The sequence below is a fragment of the Phacochoerus africanus genome, chromosome 8, assembly GCF_016906955.1.
Source record: "Phacochoerus africanus isolate WHEZ1 chromosome 8, ROS_Pafr_v1, whole genome shotgun sequence".
Lineage (NCBI taxonomy): Eukaryota > Metazoa > Chordata > Mammalia > Artiodactyla > Suidae > Phacochoerus > Phacochoerus africanus.
In genome coordinates this window covers 27,530,899-27,549,694 of record NC_062551.1, presented here as the reverse complement: position 1 = coordinate 27,549,694, position 18,796 = coordinate 27,530,899, and the positions used below count along the sequence as shown (strand labels likewise).

The following is an 18,796-nucleotide window of genomic DNA, read 5'->3' as shown; positions in this document are numbered from 1 at the left end:
CCACAGCCAAAACAAAACTTAACTTTGAACCTGAATTTTTCACTCGGAAGGTTTTATTTTTTTTTTTAATCTCTTAAGAAGAAAATTCCTACATTTCTGTTCTCAGAGAACAACGTGGAAGAGATGATAGAATAACAGAGAGAGCTTTTTATCCTTACTGTTAATAATCAGATACTCTGACAAATTCTTTCAGTATTTTGAGTATATCATTTCACTAACTCCGGCCTCCACAATTTCAAAAGACAAGTCAGCTATTAATCTTATTGTAAGTCCCTTGTATGAAACGAGGCCTTTTTCTTGCTGCTTTTGAGATTCTCTTTGTTTTTCAACAGTTTAGCTATGATTTATCTATGCGTGGGTTTTCTCTGTTTATCCTACTCGGAGTACACTGAACTTCTTGAATATGGAAATGATTATTATTCATCAAGTTTAGAAGTTTTCAGCCATTATTTCTTAAAATGTATTTTCTGCCGGTTTCTTTTCTCTCCTCTCCATCTATTAGTATGTGTGCTGGTGACTCAGTCTCTGTGACTGTTTGTTTTTCTTTGTTTCTTCCTTCTGTTTTTGAGACTAGATAATCTCTGTTAATCTATGTTCAAGTTCACTAATTCTTCTGCCAGGTCAAATCTGTTAAGTCTGTGAATTTTTCATTTCAGTTATTGTACTTTTCAATTCTAGAATTTCTATGTAATTCTTGTTAATAATTTACATTTCCTTATTAATATTCTCTATTTGATGAGTCACTGTCATAATTTTCCTTCAATTCTTTAAAGAAAAAATTTTCCTTTAGTTCTTAGTGTTTTTTTGGCCTCACTCATACCATGTGGAAGTTCCCAGGCCAGGGACCGAACCCTGAACTGCAGCCTGTGCCACAGCTGCAGCAACGCTGGACCCTTAACCTGCTGTGCCACAAGGGAACTACTCCCCACCCCCGCCGCCCCCCTGCTGAGCTCCCCTTTTTTTTTCTGGCCACACCTGCGACATGTAGAAGCTCCTGGGTCAGGGACTGAACCTGAGCCACAGCAGCAACCCAAGCCGCTGCAATGACAACACCAGATTCATCCTTAACCTGCTGTACTACAAGAGAACTCCTCTTGTAGTTCTTTGAAAATACTGAAAAATAACTGCTTTTAAGGCTTCTGTCACTAAGAACCATCATTTGAGCTCTCTCAAAGCTTCTATTTCCTGCTTTTTTCCAAGTATCAGTCACACTTTCATGCTTATTTGCATATCTTCTAATTTCCTATTAAAAACTGGATATTTTAGATAATATACTACAGCAACTGAATCATTCCTGCCTCCAGAGTGCTGTTGCTGTTTCTTTGCCTACTCAGTGACTTGCCTAATTTTGTAGAGTTTGTTTCCCCAGTAGTGTGTAGCCTCTGAGCTCACTGCTTAAACCTTGCTTTCTAAAGGGTTACCCCTGGGTCAGCAAAACCTGGTGGTCAGCCAATCACTGGTGAGAGGTTTTACTTAAAACATCTTGAGCCAGAAGGCTTCCATCCTTTGCCACTGGATGTGTGTGTGGTTCAGGGGAATACCTTTATAAAGTACAGGGAGTTTATCAGTCTACCTTATGGTCAGCCAGTGACTAGTAACTTTCAAGGGCCCTCTTTATCCTCTACTGAATAGGTTTAGCCTTATACATGCACACAGCCTTCCGGACCATGAGAAGTTAAGTACGATCTTAAGAGGGCTCTATCACTTTCTTCTTTTTTCTTTTCTTTTTTTTTTTTAGGCTGTACCTGCAGCACATGGAAGTTCCCAGGCCAAGGATTAAACCCATGCCAGAGCAGTGGCCTGGGCCACTGTAGTGACAACACTAGGTCCTTAACCCACTGCACCACAAGGGAACTCCTAGTTCTCTTTCTCTAGATGTCCCTGATAAATTTCTGGCTAGTCTATTTTGTTGCTTCCTGCAACATCAGCCTTCCCAGATTGTTTGCCAAAGAGACTTGTTTCCTTTTTTAAGATTTTTTAAAAAAATCAATCAATTTTTGGCCACATCCATGGCATGTGGAAGTTCCCAGGTCAGGGATCCAACCAGAATCACAGCACTTACCCAAGCCACTGCAGTAACAACACTGGATCCCTAACCAATGTGCCACAAGAGAACTCCTACTACTGTTCTCTTTTTTTTTGGACAGGGGCAGGGGGCTTGCCCACAGCATCTGAAAATTTCTGTGCCAGGGATCAGTTCCATGCCACAGCAGCATCTGGAGCCAGAGCAGTGACAATGCTGGATCCTTAACCCACTGTGCCACCAGGGAACTCCCATGTTTTCAGTAATATCCCTGAGCAGATTTTTTCAAGCTGATTTCAATGAAATCAGCTCCTCCAAGAGGACAGCACAGCTGTCAGTCCTCATGGCTTGCCTTTGTGTCCAGGGTAGAACTTTAGGGACCAGAGAGCTAAGGGAGAAGATGGGAATAGTTCCTGACCAAAATGCCAGACTATCACTGTTCTTACGGAAATTCACTAGTTTTGTTTGAATAAATGCCTCTCAATTTATGTTCTTTGGTTAATTTCCAGAGACCTTAAATGTTTGTTTACAATTTTAAGTTTAACCATTGCTTTTTGGCTAGAGAATCTGCCAAGCTCCTCACCCAGCCATTCCCAAACTTCTGCTCCTAGGAGTTCCTACTGTGGCTCAGGGGGTTAAGGACCCATCACTGTCTCTGTGAGGATGCAGGTTCAATCCTCGGCCTCGCTCAGTGGGTTGAGGATCTGGCACTGCTGCAAGTTGTGGCATAAGTCACAGATGTGACTCGGATCTGGTGTTGCTGTTCTGTAGCGTAGGCCTCAGCTCTGATTCAACTCCGAGCTAGGGAACTTCCATATGCCGCAGGTGCTGCCATAAAAAGAAAGAAATGAACAAAACCAAAAGGGCTCCTCCTACATTTTATTTTAAACTGGGCTTTTCAACCCTCATAATGTGGTTAAGATTTAGAACAAATACTAACCAAAAGCACCTACTGGACTTTGAAGTGCCCCACTAAACAAAGAACAGTAATCCCGCAAACTTTAGAATCACTGAAGGGAAAATTTTCCCAAAACCAGGACCAAAATTTGGGTCTCAACTTCTTCAGGATTCCTCAATATTACAAGAACATGAGACTTTCTATACTTACTCTTTTTTAAAAAAAATATTTCCGGAGTTCCCGACGTGGTTCAGAGGTTAGAGAACCTGACTAGCATCCATAAGGTTGTGGGTTCAATCCCTGGCCTTGCTAAGTGGGTTAAGATCCGGCATTGCCGTGAACTGTGGTATAGGTCGCAGACGCAGCTTGGATCCTGTGTTGCTGTGGCTCTGGCACAGGCTGGTGACTACAGCTCTGATTGGACTCCTAGCCTGGGAACCTCTATATACTGCGGGTGCAGCCCTAAAAAGACAAAAAGACAAAAAGACAAAAAAAAAATTAAAAAGTTCCTACTTTCATCTGATAATAACAAACTAAAAAAAAAAAAGGACAAGAAAGGTGGAGAGGCCCTGGATCTCCCCCTTTCTGCTTCCCCAAGCATCTCCCACTCCTAGGCCCACAGCAGGGACCACTCCTTGCCTGTCCTACGGTGAGGTGAGGATTGACAAACATGGAAATGGTGTGTGTATGTGGCGGGGGGGGGGGGGGGGGGGATGCTGGTGGGAGGAATCAAGGATGGAGAGAGGGCCAAGAATTAGAAGGCTTTCCCTCATCCCCCATCAGAGCTAGAACCTTGGAGGAGGGTTTTTGAGGGAGCTGTGAGGTCCACAGCTGTGCCTCAGCCTATGAGACGGTAGAAGATCCAGCATCCAAAAGTGACCCAGTGACTGGCCCAGCTGAGTTCTGACCACTTGTGGACAGTGTATCCCATGCTGTAACCCTGCTCTTCTGTGGTGTCATCTACATCAACATCAAACAGGGAACCCAGATAGGCCAGGTGGAAGATGGTCAGGGCCCCAAAGAGCAGGTTTAGGGCTCGCACAGCCAGGCCCAAGCGATGCTGGTGTGAACAGTCTGGTGGGCATCGTTTTGATAAGACACAGGCACTGAGGATCCGAGCCAGGCGCTTTCGGAGGACGTGTTCTACGTAAGTGATAAACGCCAGGGACAGCAGCACGGCAGCCAGGTGGAAGCTAAAGCCGTGCAGGAGGGCGCTGGCTGCATAGGTGACCAGCACAGCTGAGAAGGTCCCCATGTGGAGAGCATTCTTGAAAACATAGTTATTTAGCCAGTAAGACATGGGCAGGTTCCAGCTTGTGACAACTTCTACCATGGATCGGGGCAGCTCCACATTCAGTGGCTTAGAGACTGTTAGGTCCCATTCCAGGTGATCCTTCTCTTCGGTGAAGCCGGCCCCAGCCAACGTGGCTGTGGCCTCGGACAGAAAGCCCACAAAATAGTTGCTGAAGTGGAAGGAGACAGCACTCTCGTAAGCTCGCAGCCACTTGCGAAGGAGGTGGTCACCATCAAGGGGGATGAAGTATGGGAAAAGGTAGGGGCCCACACAGGTTGACAGTACAAGACACAGCAGGGCCAGTACCAGGCTCTGGGTCACTTTCTGCAGCCACTGTCTGCTTAGCGGGCGGCCTTGGATAGCCTGTACGTAGCTGTGGAAGGATATCCAGGGCCCAAAGATGATGGTGCCCACGAAGTAGAGGTAGCCCAAGAACTCCATGAGTGAGGGCACCACACCCACCTCACTGCGGTCCAGGTCAAAGCCCAAAGATATCACCTTCATGGCCACAATCATCTGGGCCCCTCGCATCTTGTGCCATGTCACAGTGTCCACCATGTACGTTTCACCCATAAGTAGGTAGCTTAGGATGGTGATGGAGAGGAAGATGCCACGATGGGAAGAATGTTGGCAGAGGAACAGCACAAGGTAGCACAGAAGGCTGAGCAGCACGACCCAAACCATGTGCAGCTGGAAGAAGTGGTACAGGCTGAAGAACCCACCTGCCACAGCGCTTGCATGCTTCAGGTAAGATGGCAACCCAAGCCTCCAGAGGAGACGGCAGGCGAGGCAGATGGCAAGTAGCAGCCAGATCTGGTCAAGGCCCTGCTGGGCAGTAGGCAGGAGACAGCCCTGCAGCAGTTGTTGGAAAAATTCCTGACGGCTGAAGGTGGCCATTGTGGACCGCAGCAGATGGATGGACAGATGGACAAACCTGGCAGTAAGGAAGCTGTGGTCCAGGAAACAGGGGATGCACCACTGCTGCTACTACAGGCGACACCTCCTCCAGGCAGCCTTCCTGGCAGGCTGCAAGACCAGGACCAGCTGGGGCTCCCAGGATGGTACTCTATACTTACTCTTAAAGACTGGGTGAAACAGATCTCCAGACAAAGGCAAGATTAGGGATAAATAAAGGGACCACAGTCAGTAAAGCCTGAAGTCACCCTACCTGGGCTCGCTCCTCATCAAACTCCAGGCAGCCCATACCATCCAGTCTCTGGAGATCAATCCAGCCTTTCCAGATAACACACACTCCATTCAGAATCATGGGAGCCTTCAAATATACCTAGGACACAGAAAAAAAGTTTGAAAACCAATGATAAGCTATTAGACACATGAAAAACAAAGGGCAGACTTACTTAAGAAAACTGGTTTTCTTTGGAAAAAGAAAAATAAATACAAAATTAAGAATTATAGGAAAGCATAGCCTCTGGCCATATTATATATATTCAGTTAATCTAGTTTACCAGGATTCTATTTCTACTCACAATTTTTTCAGATTATTTTTAAAAGGAAGTTCTACAGGAGTTCACACTGTGGTGCAGTAGGTTAAGAATCTGACTGCAGCACCTCTAGTTGCTGTGGAGGCACAGGTTAGACCTTCCAGCTCTGAGCAGTGAATTAAAGGGCCCAGCATTGCAACAGCTGCTGCACAGCTCACAGCTATGGCTCAGATTCAATCCCTAGGCCAGGAACTTCATATGCTGCAAAGGAGGGAGGGACGAAGGGAGAGAGGGAGGGAAGAAGGAAGGGGAAAGACAGAAAGAAAAAGTGGGGAGGGAGGAAGAAGTAATGAGAAGGAGGAAGGAAAGAAAATGGAAATTTTATACATTTTGTAAAAATTACATAAGGTGATACTGAAGTAGACATCATTTCTCTTGCAGCTGAGGCAAGAGAATGAGGTACTTGGCCTTGATTTTTTTTTTTTTTTTTTTGCCATTTCTTGGGCCGCTCCCGCGGCATATGGAGGTTCCCAGGCTAGGGGTCGAATCGGAGCTGTAGCCACCAGCCTACGCCAGAGCCACAGCAACTCGGGATCCGAGCCACGTCTGCAACCTACACCACAGCTCACGGCAACGCCGGATCCTTAACCCACTGAGCAAGGGCAGGGACCGAACCCGCAACCTTATGGTTCCTAGTCGGATTTGTTAACCACTGTGCCACGACGGGAACTCCTGGCCTTGATTTTTGAATCTTAAGTGGAAGGACATTAATTCACTAGTCCCTGAAGAGAGTACATAGTGTTTTCCCCTATTTGGATACCTAGAACCACCCAGGGACATGCTTTTCGTGTTTTCTTTCAGTTTTATAAGCTACCTCATAGATTCCTGGTAATGCTGCTTTTTTCTTTTTTTTTTACCTTAAGTTAGCTGGTGTTGATTTCTACTGTTTTTAGCCAAAGCACTTTAACTGATACAACATTTATTTATTCATACTAAATATAAGAGAATTCATCTGTTTCAAGTAAAAAAACCTAGAGCAAGTTATTTTAGGTATGACTTCTAAATTTAAATTACTTTCATTTTTGACCACCAAATTATTTTTTTCTCTTTTTTTTTGGCTGCCTGGAAGCATATGAAGTTCTTGGGCTAGGGATCAGATCCAACTGCAGCTCTGACCTAAGCCGTAGCTGTGGCAATGCCGGATCCTTAACCCACTGTGCCTGCGGACTGAATCTGTGTCCCAGCACTCCCAAGATGCTACCGATCCCAATGCACTACAGCAGGAACTCCCAAATTAATTTTCATATTGCCTGAAAATATAATTGTTCTCAAGAGAAATTAAGGATCCATCAAGAAAGGAAAGGTGGAGTTCCCATTGTGGCACAGTGGAAATGAATCCAACTAGGAACCATGAGGTTGTGGGTTCAATTCCTGGCCTCAATCAGTGGGTTGGGGATCTGGTGTTGCTGTGGCTCTGACGTAGGCCAGCAGCAACAGCTCTGATTAGACCCCTGGCCTGGGAACCTCCATATGCCAAGGGTGTGACTCTAAAAGAAAGAAAGAAAAAGAGAGAGCGAGAGAGCGAGAGAGCGAGAGAGAGAGAGAGGAAGGAAGGAAAGGTGCTAATGATATTGTCTTGAGGTGTGTATTTTACTGTGATACAGTAAGAAAAGATCGGAAAAGAGAAATCTGTTAGTTACTACATTCTCCCTCATAGTAACACCACACTATTCCAACCAATAGTTACTTAAAAAAACCAACGTTGTTATTTTAGGTCTTCTCTACCTTATTTAACATGAGCTTCTGAATGAAAATCAGCATTTAAAAAAATCATTTAATGCCTCAACAAAATTTTTTAAATGCAGAGGAAGCATAACTTTCAATGAACTTTCAAAATCCCAGGTTATCAAGTATGTCTTTATATGAATAAGGTTCTTCATTTGCCCATTCCAAATATACTTTCTTTGGATAATCCCAGTGCTTTTGTGAGCTAAAATTAGCATTATTTATTATCAATAATTATATAAAATCAGTAAGACGGTTTCTCATTTTGAGGAGAAAGCTGGAAGCATCATCTTTTTCTTCACTCAAATCAGCAGTTTCTTCAACAAAAAATCCTGAGGCATTCTTGTTTTTAGAGAGATTTTAATAAATATCAATAATTACAAATATGCAAGAAAAAATTAGAGACACCTATTAAAAAAAAACCAAAAAGACTTATACCTTCTCAGTACATATTTATTCTCCTCCACTACTAAACACAGTTACTTTTCCTGTCAAGGGCCCCAATAAACTTTGCTGAATCAATTTCTACTAATACTGGAAAAAAGCCAAAAATATAATGTCCCAGTTCTCCTCCCATTTGGACTAAGGGAAACAGTCTACAGTTATAGCTGAAACCGTTTAACCACACATTTCCTTCTGTTCTGATAAGTGCTCATTCCCTTCCATTCTGTGAATTTAAAACTCACTGGTGTGCATCTAGTCAGGCAAGCGACTGTGAAAATCTCATATTTTACACCTCGCAAGACCTAAAAACAATACCCCTCTGTACTGCCCAGCAATATAACTTGACTCACCACATCTACTAATCAAAATTCCCACCTACTCTTTCTAGTGGAGGAGGGGGTGCTATATAGTGAGGAAATAGCATTTCACCTACTGATCTACCTCATTATTTTAAATTCTCATATCTAATAGCAGAACAAGGTCAACTTCATGATCCGACTCTATATCTATCATCAATGACTTTATTAAGAAAACCAGTGATCTGTTTTGGGAAATTCCTAAATGGGTTCAGAAAATGGCTACAGTTCATCATCAAGACTAGTACCTGGAATTGTAATTTAAAATATTATTTAGATGATCTGATGATTTAGTTAGATGTTTACATTCAAATAAATACAGTTTTATGTGTAGACCACTTTCATAATTCATGAATACCAAACCTCAAAGTACGAAGAAAGTAATACTGTCTCTTAACAAGTTTGACATTTTGTAATATAATTTAATGAAGTCATTTACACATTAAAACTTTTTTCCAATGAAAATTATGATGGCTTATTTCAAACTAAAAAGAAAATGTATTAGAATATGACCTAGAGATTAAACCCACTGCCCTAAACAATGAAATGTTTTATATAAAATGGATTCTATATAGCCTAAAATGGGTAAACAGATGTGGCTAATCAAACACAGAAACAACAAAACAGCCTGCATACTTTTCCAAAATAAGTAAAATATCAGAGGATATGTTTATGATTTCATAGAAAGTTAAAAGTGACCACAGCCTCTTATTTTGTGTTCTTTTAGAAATAAGGCAAAAGTATTGCATGTTTTTTAAATTAACTCAAACTCTAAATATCCGTTATTTGTGATGTTATTTCAATCCAAATTACATGTCACTTTATTTTCACATTGTGTAAGCAGGAGAGATTCAGCAAAAACACTTTCGTACCAACTGTGGCATTAGCCACATAATGGAATACTATTCAGCCATAAAAGGAATAAAGCAGTGACACCATGAATGAACCTTGAAAATATTACGCTAAGTGAAAGAAACCAGAAAAAGGCCACATGTTACATGATTCCATTTATATGAAATGTTTGACATAAGGAAATACGAAGACAGAAAGGATATTAGTGGTTGCCAGGGGCTAAGGGGAGAATGAGGAGTGACTTTTAATAGGTATGGGATTTCTTTTTGGGGTAATGAAAATGTTTTGGAATGAGAGTGGTGACAGCTGCAAATTTTGTGAATATACTAAAAAAATTCCTGAATTGCACTCTAAAACAGTGAATTCTTATGGTATATGAATTTTATCTAGGTAGAGTTGTTATAAAAATATTTGCAGGAGTTCTCATTGTGGCTCAGTGGTAACGAACCCAACTAGTATCCATGTGGGCACGGGTTCAATCCCTGGCCTCGCTCAGTGGGTTAAGGATCCGGTGTTGCTGTGAGCTTTGGTGTACATCGCAGACATGGCTTGGATCTGGCGTTGCTGTGGCTGTGGCATAGACCAGCTGCAGCTCCGATTCAACCCCTAGCCTGGGAGCTTCCATGTACCCCTGGTGTGGCCCTAAAAAAAAAAGAGAGAAACCAAAAAAAATATTTGCAATAAGTTTTATCTGTTATATAGGTGACATCTATGAGATCTGTAAGTGGAGACTTTGGAGCAGCCAGTTGTATATAGGAATTCCAGCACTCTGTGAAGAGATATGGGCTGATGATATAAATCTGGCAGCCATCAACAACACAGTGGTATTTAAATCCAGGGGAAAGGAATGATTCCCCAAGCAATAAGAAGAAGAAAAGAGAAGGATGCATGAAGAACCCTGAGGAAATCCAACTTTTAAATGGTAGGTAGAAAAGAATTCAGCAGAGCAGGCTGTGAACAACCAGTAAGGACAAATGAAAACATGTGAGGAGCCAAGTGGCTAAAGGTTAGTTGTAGGTCCCCAAGTAAAAATTTCTCCTTTGTTAGATGTATAACATATCTAAGTATCATGTTACAGGATTTTTGGTTACTTGCAACTTTTAGCAATACTCTTATCTGAGGCAGGAGTTCTTAGTCTGAAGTTCAGAGACCCTACATGAGTTTGGGCTTATAAATAAGTTGCAAGAAGACCAGAAACCTCTCAAAATTCTGTGTAAAAATGTGTGTCTGTGCCCATGTGCATTTTTCTAAGGAAGTCCAATGCTTTTACCAAATCCTCAAAGAGGTGTGCAAGGGAAAAAGGAATCAACTATAATAGTAAAAATGCAATTCTTTCCCTTCCCACACAGACACCAAGGTCTCTGCAGCCCAGGCTGAAGAGATGATTATACCCTTCATTTAGTAAAGGGACCAAACTTCTTAAGCAGCTAAATATTAGTGACCTTGGATTGTGAAATATAAGTGTCAGAGGAAAGATGTTAGAGAACCTTGTCAACTTCCCATTTATCAACCTGTACAAAATAGTCTTATCTCTGAAAGTCTGGAATCTACTTATTCTCGGAGTATCTAAATTTGGAAAAAGAGTTCCCTTTATTGAGTAGTTCAAAAGAAGATAAAGATAATAAAGACCGAATAACTGTAAATTTGCAAAGATTCCCATGCACATTAGTAATGAGCCATAAATAACATCAGTATACACAAAGGCTAAGTGTAAAAAGGTATTGATAAAAGCAAGAAGCAGATACTTCACTCTCAAAAACCCATTTCGGGAGTTCCCCTTGTGGCTCGGTGGGTTAAGGACTCAACACTACCTCTATGAGGATACAGGTCTGATGCCTGGCCTCACTCAGTGGCTTAAGGAGCCAGCACTGCTACGAACTGTGACAGATTGCAGATGCAGCTCAGACCTGGTGTTGCTGTGGCTGTGGTGTAGGCCTCAACTGCAGCTCTGATTCAACCCCTAGCCCAGGAATTTCCATATGCCATGTGACTGTAAAAAGAAAAAAAATTTCAATTGGAAAGAATATTTCACTTTCTTGTAGTAAACTATCAGAGCTTAAACACTTGTGACTCTAGTCTATAAATGTGAGCTATTAGGGAAAACAGTAATAGGGAATGACCAATACCCCAAGGCCCTCAATAAACATCTGAATTATGATTAACGAAAGAGCAGAAATACAACCGGCATTTAGAAATGTTTTTCTTAGAAAATTCCCTAACATTTCAGTGTGGAAAGATTCACTGCTTCTATAGATGCTTATTACCTGTCATTTTGTATAGTGGTATTACCATCAAGGCAGAGGGGGATACACCATGAATTAAAAAGAATTTACAAAAAACATGGAGTTCCCGTCGTGGAGCAGTGGTTAACGAATCCTAATAGGAACCATGAGGTTGCGGGTTCGGTCCCTGCCCTTGCTCAATGGGTTAACGATCCGGCATTGCCGTGAGCTGTGGTGTAGGTTGCAGACGCGGCTCGGATCCCGCGTTGCTGTGGCTCTGGCGTAGGCCGGTGGCTACAGCTCCGATTCAACCCCTAGCCTGGGAACCTCCATGTGCCGTGGGAGCGGCCCAAGAAATAGCAACAACAACAACAACAACAACAACAAAAAGACAAAAGACAAAAAAAAAAAGAATTTACAAAAAACAAAACAAACAAACAAAAAAGACATGTTAGGAGTTCCTGTCATGGCTCTGCAGTTAACGAACCCAACTAGCATCCATGAGGACATGGCTTCAATCCCTAGCCTCGCTCAGTGGATTAAGGATCTGGCGTTGCCATGAGCTGTGGTGTAGGTTGCGGTCATGGCTCAGATCCCGAGTTGCTGTAGCTGTGGCTGTGGTGTAGGCTGGCAGCTATAGCTCCAATTGGACTCCTGGCCTGGGAACTTCTATATGTTGCACTTGCAGCCCTAAGAAGACAAAATAAATAAATAAATACAACCAGTACATAAGTATTTAATAAATGAAAAAGGCAACATTTTAAAACAATAAGAGAGTATTTTATTTAATCAGTAGAGATGGGAAAACTGACTACCATTAAAAAAAAGTTTGAAATAAAATAAATAAAATGGTTAAAAATAGGAAAAAAATGTTCACTCACAATATTGAACTGGTTAACAACTCTGGGGGGGGCTTTTTTTGACAATAAGTGTGACTCTTCCTTTGCCCTAGCAATGTCATGCCTATGAATGTATCCTAATTTGTTTGTAATGGTCACACCCACAGCATACTGAGCTTCCCTGGCCAGGGATCAAATCCAATTCACAGCTGGGACCTATGCCTTAGCTACAGCAACAGCTTAACCCACCGCAGGGGGAAGGGGATAAAACCTGAGCCGCCAGAGAAAAAACACCAGATCCTTAATCCCCTGCACCACAGCAAGAAGGCCATATCCTAAAATTTAATCAAAGATGTACACAGAACATTTGATTACAAGGCTGTTCAACTTTTTAAAACGGCTATACCTGTGACATATGCGCATGTCACAACCACCGCGACACTAGATCCAAGCTGCATCTGCAACCTATGTAATAGTTTACGGCAATGTGAGATCCTTAACCCACTGAGTGAGGCTAGGGATCGAACCTGCATTCTCACAGATGCTAGTCAGATTTGTTTCTGCTGAGCCACTATGGCAACTCTGAGGGCTTTTTAATAATGGCAAAAGGCTACAAATAACCTAGATGCTCAACTTTTTTTTTGCCTTTTAGGGCCGCACCCCTGGCATATGGAAGTTCCCAGGCTAGGGGATGAATCGGAGCTGTAACTGCCGGCCTACGCCACAGCCACAGCAATGCAGGATCCTTAACCCACTGAGCAAGGCCAGGGATCAACCTGCAACCTCATGGATGGTTCGTTAACCACTAAGCCATGAAGGGAACTCCCTAGATGCTCAACATTTTGTTGTTTAATGTTGAACCAACAAACATATTAAACAAGGGGCCTTAAAACAGAAACATTAAAAAAAGAAAACAAAAACAAGATTACATACTAATTGATTGAGGAAGATATTGCGACCAGAGGCTTACAGGAGTCTAACTCTATACTTTTCTTGGAAGTAGTTGTTCAGTACTCATTAACTCTGTCTACAAGGACTTTATAGAAGATAACTACCATAAATTAAAATGAACTATAACTATTTTTTTTAAAGAAAAGGAATATTATCACTATATTTAAGCCCAAGACAGCATGGGAAGAGTGAAAACTAAATGGGCTTTGGAATTAGATAAAATCTGGATTTAAATTCTATCAGTGTATTTGAGACAAATCATTTCGTTTGCTAATAAAGCATCAGACTCCTCACATATAAAATCAAGGCTAGGAAGAGTTCTCTTGTGGTGCAGCAAGTGAAGAATCTGTCATCGTCACAGCAGTGGCTTGGGTTGCTAAAGTGGCAGGTGTTTGAGTCTTGGTCTGAAAACTTCCACATGTCGAGAATGCAGCCAAAAATAAAAATAAAATAGAAAATAAAAACAAAATCAAGGCTAAATAATACCTCTTTCACAGGCAATAGTAAATATTAGTTAAGTCATACAGATGGACAAAAGGCACAAGAAAAGATGCTCAACATGGTTAATTATTAGAGAAATGCAAATCAAAACTATAAGCTATCACCTCACACCGGTGAGAATGGCCATCAGCAAAAAAAATCTACAAATAAATGCTGGAGAGGTGTGGAGGAAAGGAACCCTCCTACACTGTTGATGGCAATGTAAACCAGTACAACCACTATGGAGAATAGTATGAAGGTTCCTTAAAAAACTAAAAACAGAACTACCATAAATAAGATCCTGTGATCCCACTCCTGGGCATATATACAAAGAAACAATAATTCAAAAAGATACATGCAGGAGTTCCTGTTGTGGCTCAGTGATTAACGAACCCGACTAGTAAATATGAGGTTGCAGGTCCCATCCCCGGCCTCACTCAGTGGGTTAAAGATCCCGCATTGCTGTGAGCTGTGGTGTAGGTCACAGATGTGGCTCAGATCCTGTTGCTGTGGCTGTAGGGTAGGCCGGCAGCTGCAGCTCTGATTCAACCCCTAGCCTGGGAACCTCCATATGCCGCAGGTACAGCCCTAAAAAAAAAAAAAAAGATACATGCAGCCCAATGTTCACTGCAGCACTGACTACAATGCACAAGACATGGAAGCAACCCAAATGTCCATCAACAGAAAACTGGATCAAGAAAATGCAGTATATTTAGACAACTAAATACTAGTCATAAAAAGAATGAAATAATGCCATTTGCAGCAACATGGATGGACCTAGAGATTATCATACCAAGTGAGGTTAGTCAGATAGTGAAAGACAAATGTCATATAATATCACATGTGGAATCTAAAAAAAAAAGATACAAAATGAATTTATACACAAAACAGAAACAGACTTACAGACACAGAAAATAAACTTGCAGTTACCAAAGTGGAAAGAGGGGTAGGGATAAATTAGGAGTTTGGGGTTAATATATACACACTATTTTATGTAAAACAGATAACCAACAAGGACTTACTGTATAACATAGGAAACTATATTTAGTATTTTGTAATAACCTAGAAGGAAAAGAAACTGGAAAGATTTATGTTATGCATAACTGAATCACTGCTCTATACCTGAAAATAACACAACACTGTAAATGAACTATAATTCAATAAGTAAAAAAGATGGGTTTCATAAAAAGTTAGTTAAGTTAGTTAAGTCAATGTACATAAACATAGATATTCCAGAAAGAGAGTATGTCCCCTGTCTTTTATTGTTTTTATTTCATTTCATTTCATTTCATTTTGCTTTTGCTTTTTAGGGCCAAACCTGCATATGGAAGTTCCCAGGCTAGGGGTCAAATCTGAGCTACAGCCACTGACCTACACCACAGCTCAAGGCAACACCGGATTCCCGACCCACTGAGCAAGACCAGAGCTCAAACCTGCATCCTCATAGATACTAGTCAGATTTGTTTCCACTGTACCACAATGGGAACTCCAAGGATGTACCCTGTCTTTAGTTGTAATCACTTCTGTAGTCTATTTAACAGATTCCTTTAGAAGACACTTGGTTCTGACTCATCCTCCTTTTAGTCACATGTTCCTCCCCATTTAGAAATGCAGTCAGCGGCTTGCCTGGTGGATAATCACTGTCGTCATTCAATCTCACTTGTCCCTGAATCATAATTGGGTTGCATCTAAGTGTAAAAAATAGCTTCTTCTATAGTTATTTAATGTCATTTGCCAATATATTTCTTACAGTTCAAAACAGAAAAACAGTACTTCTTATAGAAATCATAACATGGCTTAATACAGAATGTGCCTGGGAACTTAACAGATGAAGCATGCACACACACACAGATACACACTCACTCAATAAATGGATTAACCAAAAGGAGAGCCCATCCTTTTGGCTTCAGGATAGAATCATGTGGAATCTTGAGGGATCTGAATAGTCAGAACAATCTTAAAAGAACAAAACTTGAGGACTCACACTTCCTGATTTTGAAACTTCAGTAATCAAAACAGTGTAGTACTGGCTTAAAGACATACATATACAGACTGATGGATTACAGTGGAAAGCCCGGAAATAAACCCTCACATATGCAGTCAAACCATTTTTTGACAAGGGTGCCAAGACTATTCAATGGGGATAGGACAGGCCCTTTAATAAATGGTGCAAGGAAAATGGCTACCCATATGCAAAAGAACAAAGCTGTGCCCTTACCTAACACTATATACAAAATTACTTCAGAACTCGTCAAAGATCTAAAACTGTAAAACTCTTAGACACAAGGATTAATGCTTCATAACACTGGATTTATATGTATTTCTTGGCGATGACAAGGCAGAGGTAAGAACAACAAAAACAGACAAACTCGACTTCACTAAAACTTTAAATATGTGTACATCGAAAGACAATGAGTAAAAAGGCAACCCACAGAATGGGAGAAAATATTTGCAAGTCATACACTTATTAAGGGATTAATATCCAACATAGAGAATTCTCAGAACTCAACAACAAAGAAATCCCCAAACAACTCAATTCAAAAATAGGCAAAGGACTTGAATAGATATTTCTCTAAAGAAGATACATAAACAGCCAATAAATACATGAAAAGATGCCTAATATCACTAAACATCCAGGAAATGCAAATCAAATCTATGATGAAACATTATGTATAAAGTAAGTACAAGGATAATACTGTATAACACAGGGAATAGAGCCAACTTTTTATAATAACTATAAATGGAATATAACTTTTAAAAAGTGACTCACTACATTCAACATCTGTAACTTACGTAATACTGTACATCAACTATATTTCAACTAAAGAAAGAATAAAGCTGTTATAAAAATTTTTTTAAACTCTACAAGGAGACACCACCTCACACCCATTAGAACTGTTATCATCAAAAAACAGAAAACAGGAGTTCTTGCCATAGCTCAGCGTAAATGAATCTGACTAGCATCCACGAGGACGCAGGTTTGATCCCCGTCTTTGATCAGTGGGTTAAGGATCCGGCATTGTTGTGAGCTGTGGTGTAGGTTGCAGACATGGCTCAGATCTGGCGTGGCTGTGGCTGTGGTGCAGGCCTGTGGCTACAGCTCTGATTCAATCCCTAGTCTGGGAACTTTCCTATGCTGCAGGTGCAGCCCTAAAAAGACAACAAACAAAAAACAGAAAACAAGTGTTGGCGAGGACAAGAAACTGGAACTCTTTTGTGCATTGCTGTGGAATGTAAAAGAAAACATCTGCTGTGGACAGCAGTATGGCAAGTCCTCAAAAAATTAAAAAGCGAATTACCATATGACCCAGCAATTCCACTTCTGGGTATATGCCTAAAAGATCTAAAAGCAGGATCTCAAAGACATATTTGTATGCCCCTGTTCACAAGTGTTATCCACAATAACTGAAATGTGCAAAAGACTCATGTGTCCAATGACGGATGAATAGATAAGCAAGATGTCATCTGTATATACAACTTCTGTGTGTGTGAAAGCAAGTAGTTTAATTTTTTTTTTTTTCTTGGTCATGGCATGCAGCAGATGATGTGGGATCTTAGTTCCCAGACCAAGGACTGAACTCAGGTTGCTAGATCACCAGGGAACTCACAGGTTTTTTAAATGTTTATTTTATATTGGAGTATAGTTGATTTACTATGTGGTATTAGTTTTAGGTTTATAGCAAGTGAATCTATCTATTCTTTTTCAGATTCTTTTCCCATATAGGCGAATATTGAGTTCCCTGAGCTATACAGTAGGTCCTGGTTTTTTTGTTTGTTTTTTTTTTGTCTTTTGTCTTTTTTTGTTGTTGTTGTTGTTGCTATTTCTTGGGCCGCTCCCGCGGCATATGGAGGTTCCCAGGCCAGGGGTTGAATCGGAGCTGTAGCCACCTGCCTACGCCAGAGCCACAGCAACGCGGGATCCGAGCCGTGTCTGCAACCTACACCACAGCTCACGGCAATGCCGGATCGTCAACCCACTGAGCAAGGGCAGGGACCGAACCCGCAACCTCATGGTTTCTAGTGGGATTCGTTAACCACTGCGCCACAACGGGAACTCCCTGTTTTGTTTTGTTTTTTTTTTTTTGTCTTTTTGCCATTTCTTGGGCCGCTCCTGCAGCATATGGAGGTTCCCAGGCTAGGGGTTGAATCGGAGCTGTAGCCGCCGGCCTACACCAGAGCCACAGCAACATGGGATCTGAGCCGTGTCTGTGACCTACACCACAGCTCACAGCAACACCAGAACCTTAACGCACTGAGCAAGGCCAGGGATTGAACCCGCAACCTCATGGTTCCTAGTCGGATTCGTTAACCACCGAGCAACGACGGGAACTCCAATAGGTCCTTGTTGATTACTTATTTTATACACAGTAGTGTGTACATGTTAATCTCAAGCTCCTAATTTGTCCCTCCTCCCAACAACAGAATATATTCAACCTTTTAAGGAAACTCCACAATATGCTACAACATGGATAAATCTTCCAGATTTTATACTAAGTGAAATAAGGCAGTTGTAAAAAGACATATACTGTATGATTCCACTTATAAGACATACTTAGGGTAGCCAAAATCACACACACACACACACACACACACACACACACACACACACACACACACACAAGAATGGTGGCAATGGGAAGGGAGAGTCAGGGAATGGGGAGTTACAGTGTAATGAGCATAGAGTTTCAGGAGTTTTTTTGGTTGTTGGGTTTGTTTGTTTTGTTTTTTGGGGTTTTCTTATTTTTTTTATTTTTCTTAGGGTTACACCTACAGTATATGTTAAGTTCCCAGGCTATGGGTTCAATTGGAGCTGTAGCTGCCTGTCTACACCACAGCCACATGGGATCCAAACTACATCTGCAACCTACACCACAGCTCATGGCAATGCCAGATCCTTAACCCACAGAGTTGGGCCAGGGATCAAACCCACATCTTCATGGAGCCACATCTTCATGGAATCAGGTTTGTTAACCCTGAGCCACAATGGTAACTCCTAGAGTTTCAATTTTGTAAGATGAAAACCTCCTGTTAAAAAAAAAAATAATAAAAAAAAAAGGTAAGTCATGGTGAGCCTAGACTCAGAAATATAGAGTAGCCCCCTCTCTCCAATCATTACTTCCTCCATACCTCCAGCATACTGTGAACACTGGCTCACATTGTGCCAGCTCCCCAAATCTATAATGAACCCCAAGTTTTCACAACCCAGTCAG

General features: G+C 41.4%; 2 protein-coding genes across 5 annotated transcripts in view; both read right to left on the bottom strand.

The window, feature by feature from the left end:
* The window catches only part of CBFB (core-binding factor subunit beta), a 68,646-nt gene that overhangs the window by 24,586 nt on the left and 25,264 nt on the right, over positions 1-18,796 (bottom strand). For all 4 annotated transcript variants that reach the window (XM_047789730.1, XM_047789729.1, XM_047789732.1 and 1 more), the window contains exon 4: positions 5,384-5,500. In XM_047789730.1, coding sequence (XP_047645686.1) covers positions 5,384-5,500 — 117 coding nt within the window. The remainder of the gene's footprint in view (positions 1-5,383; positions 5,501-18,796) is intronic.
* On the bottom strand, positions 3,422-5,377 carry LOC125132460 (protein-serine O-palmitoleoyltransferase porcupine-like). The gene has a single exon (XM_047789728.1). The coding sequence runs from the start codon at positions 5,110-5,112 to the stop codon at positions 3,760-3,762; it is 1,353 nt and encodes a 450-aa protein (XP_047645684.1). The 5' UTR covers positions 5,113-5,377; the 3' UTR covers positions 3,422-3,759.

Excerpts from the sequence above, each read along its gene's own strand:
- LOC125132460 (XM_047789728.1), bottom strand. The coding sequence starts at position 5,112 with ATGGCCACCTTCAGCCGTCAGGAATTTTTCCAACAACTGCTGCAGGGC.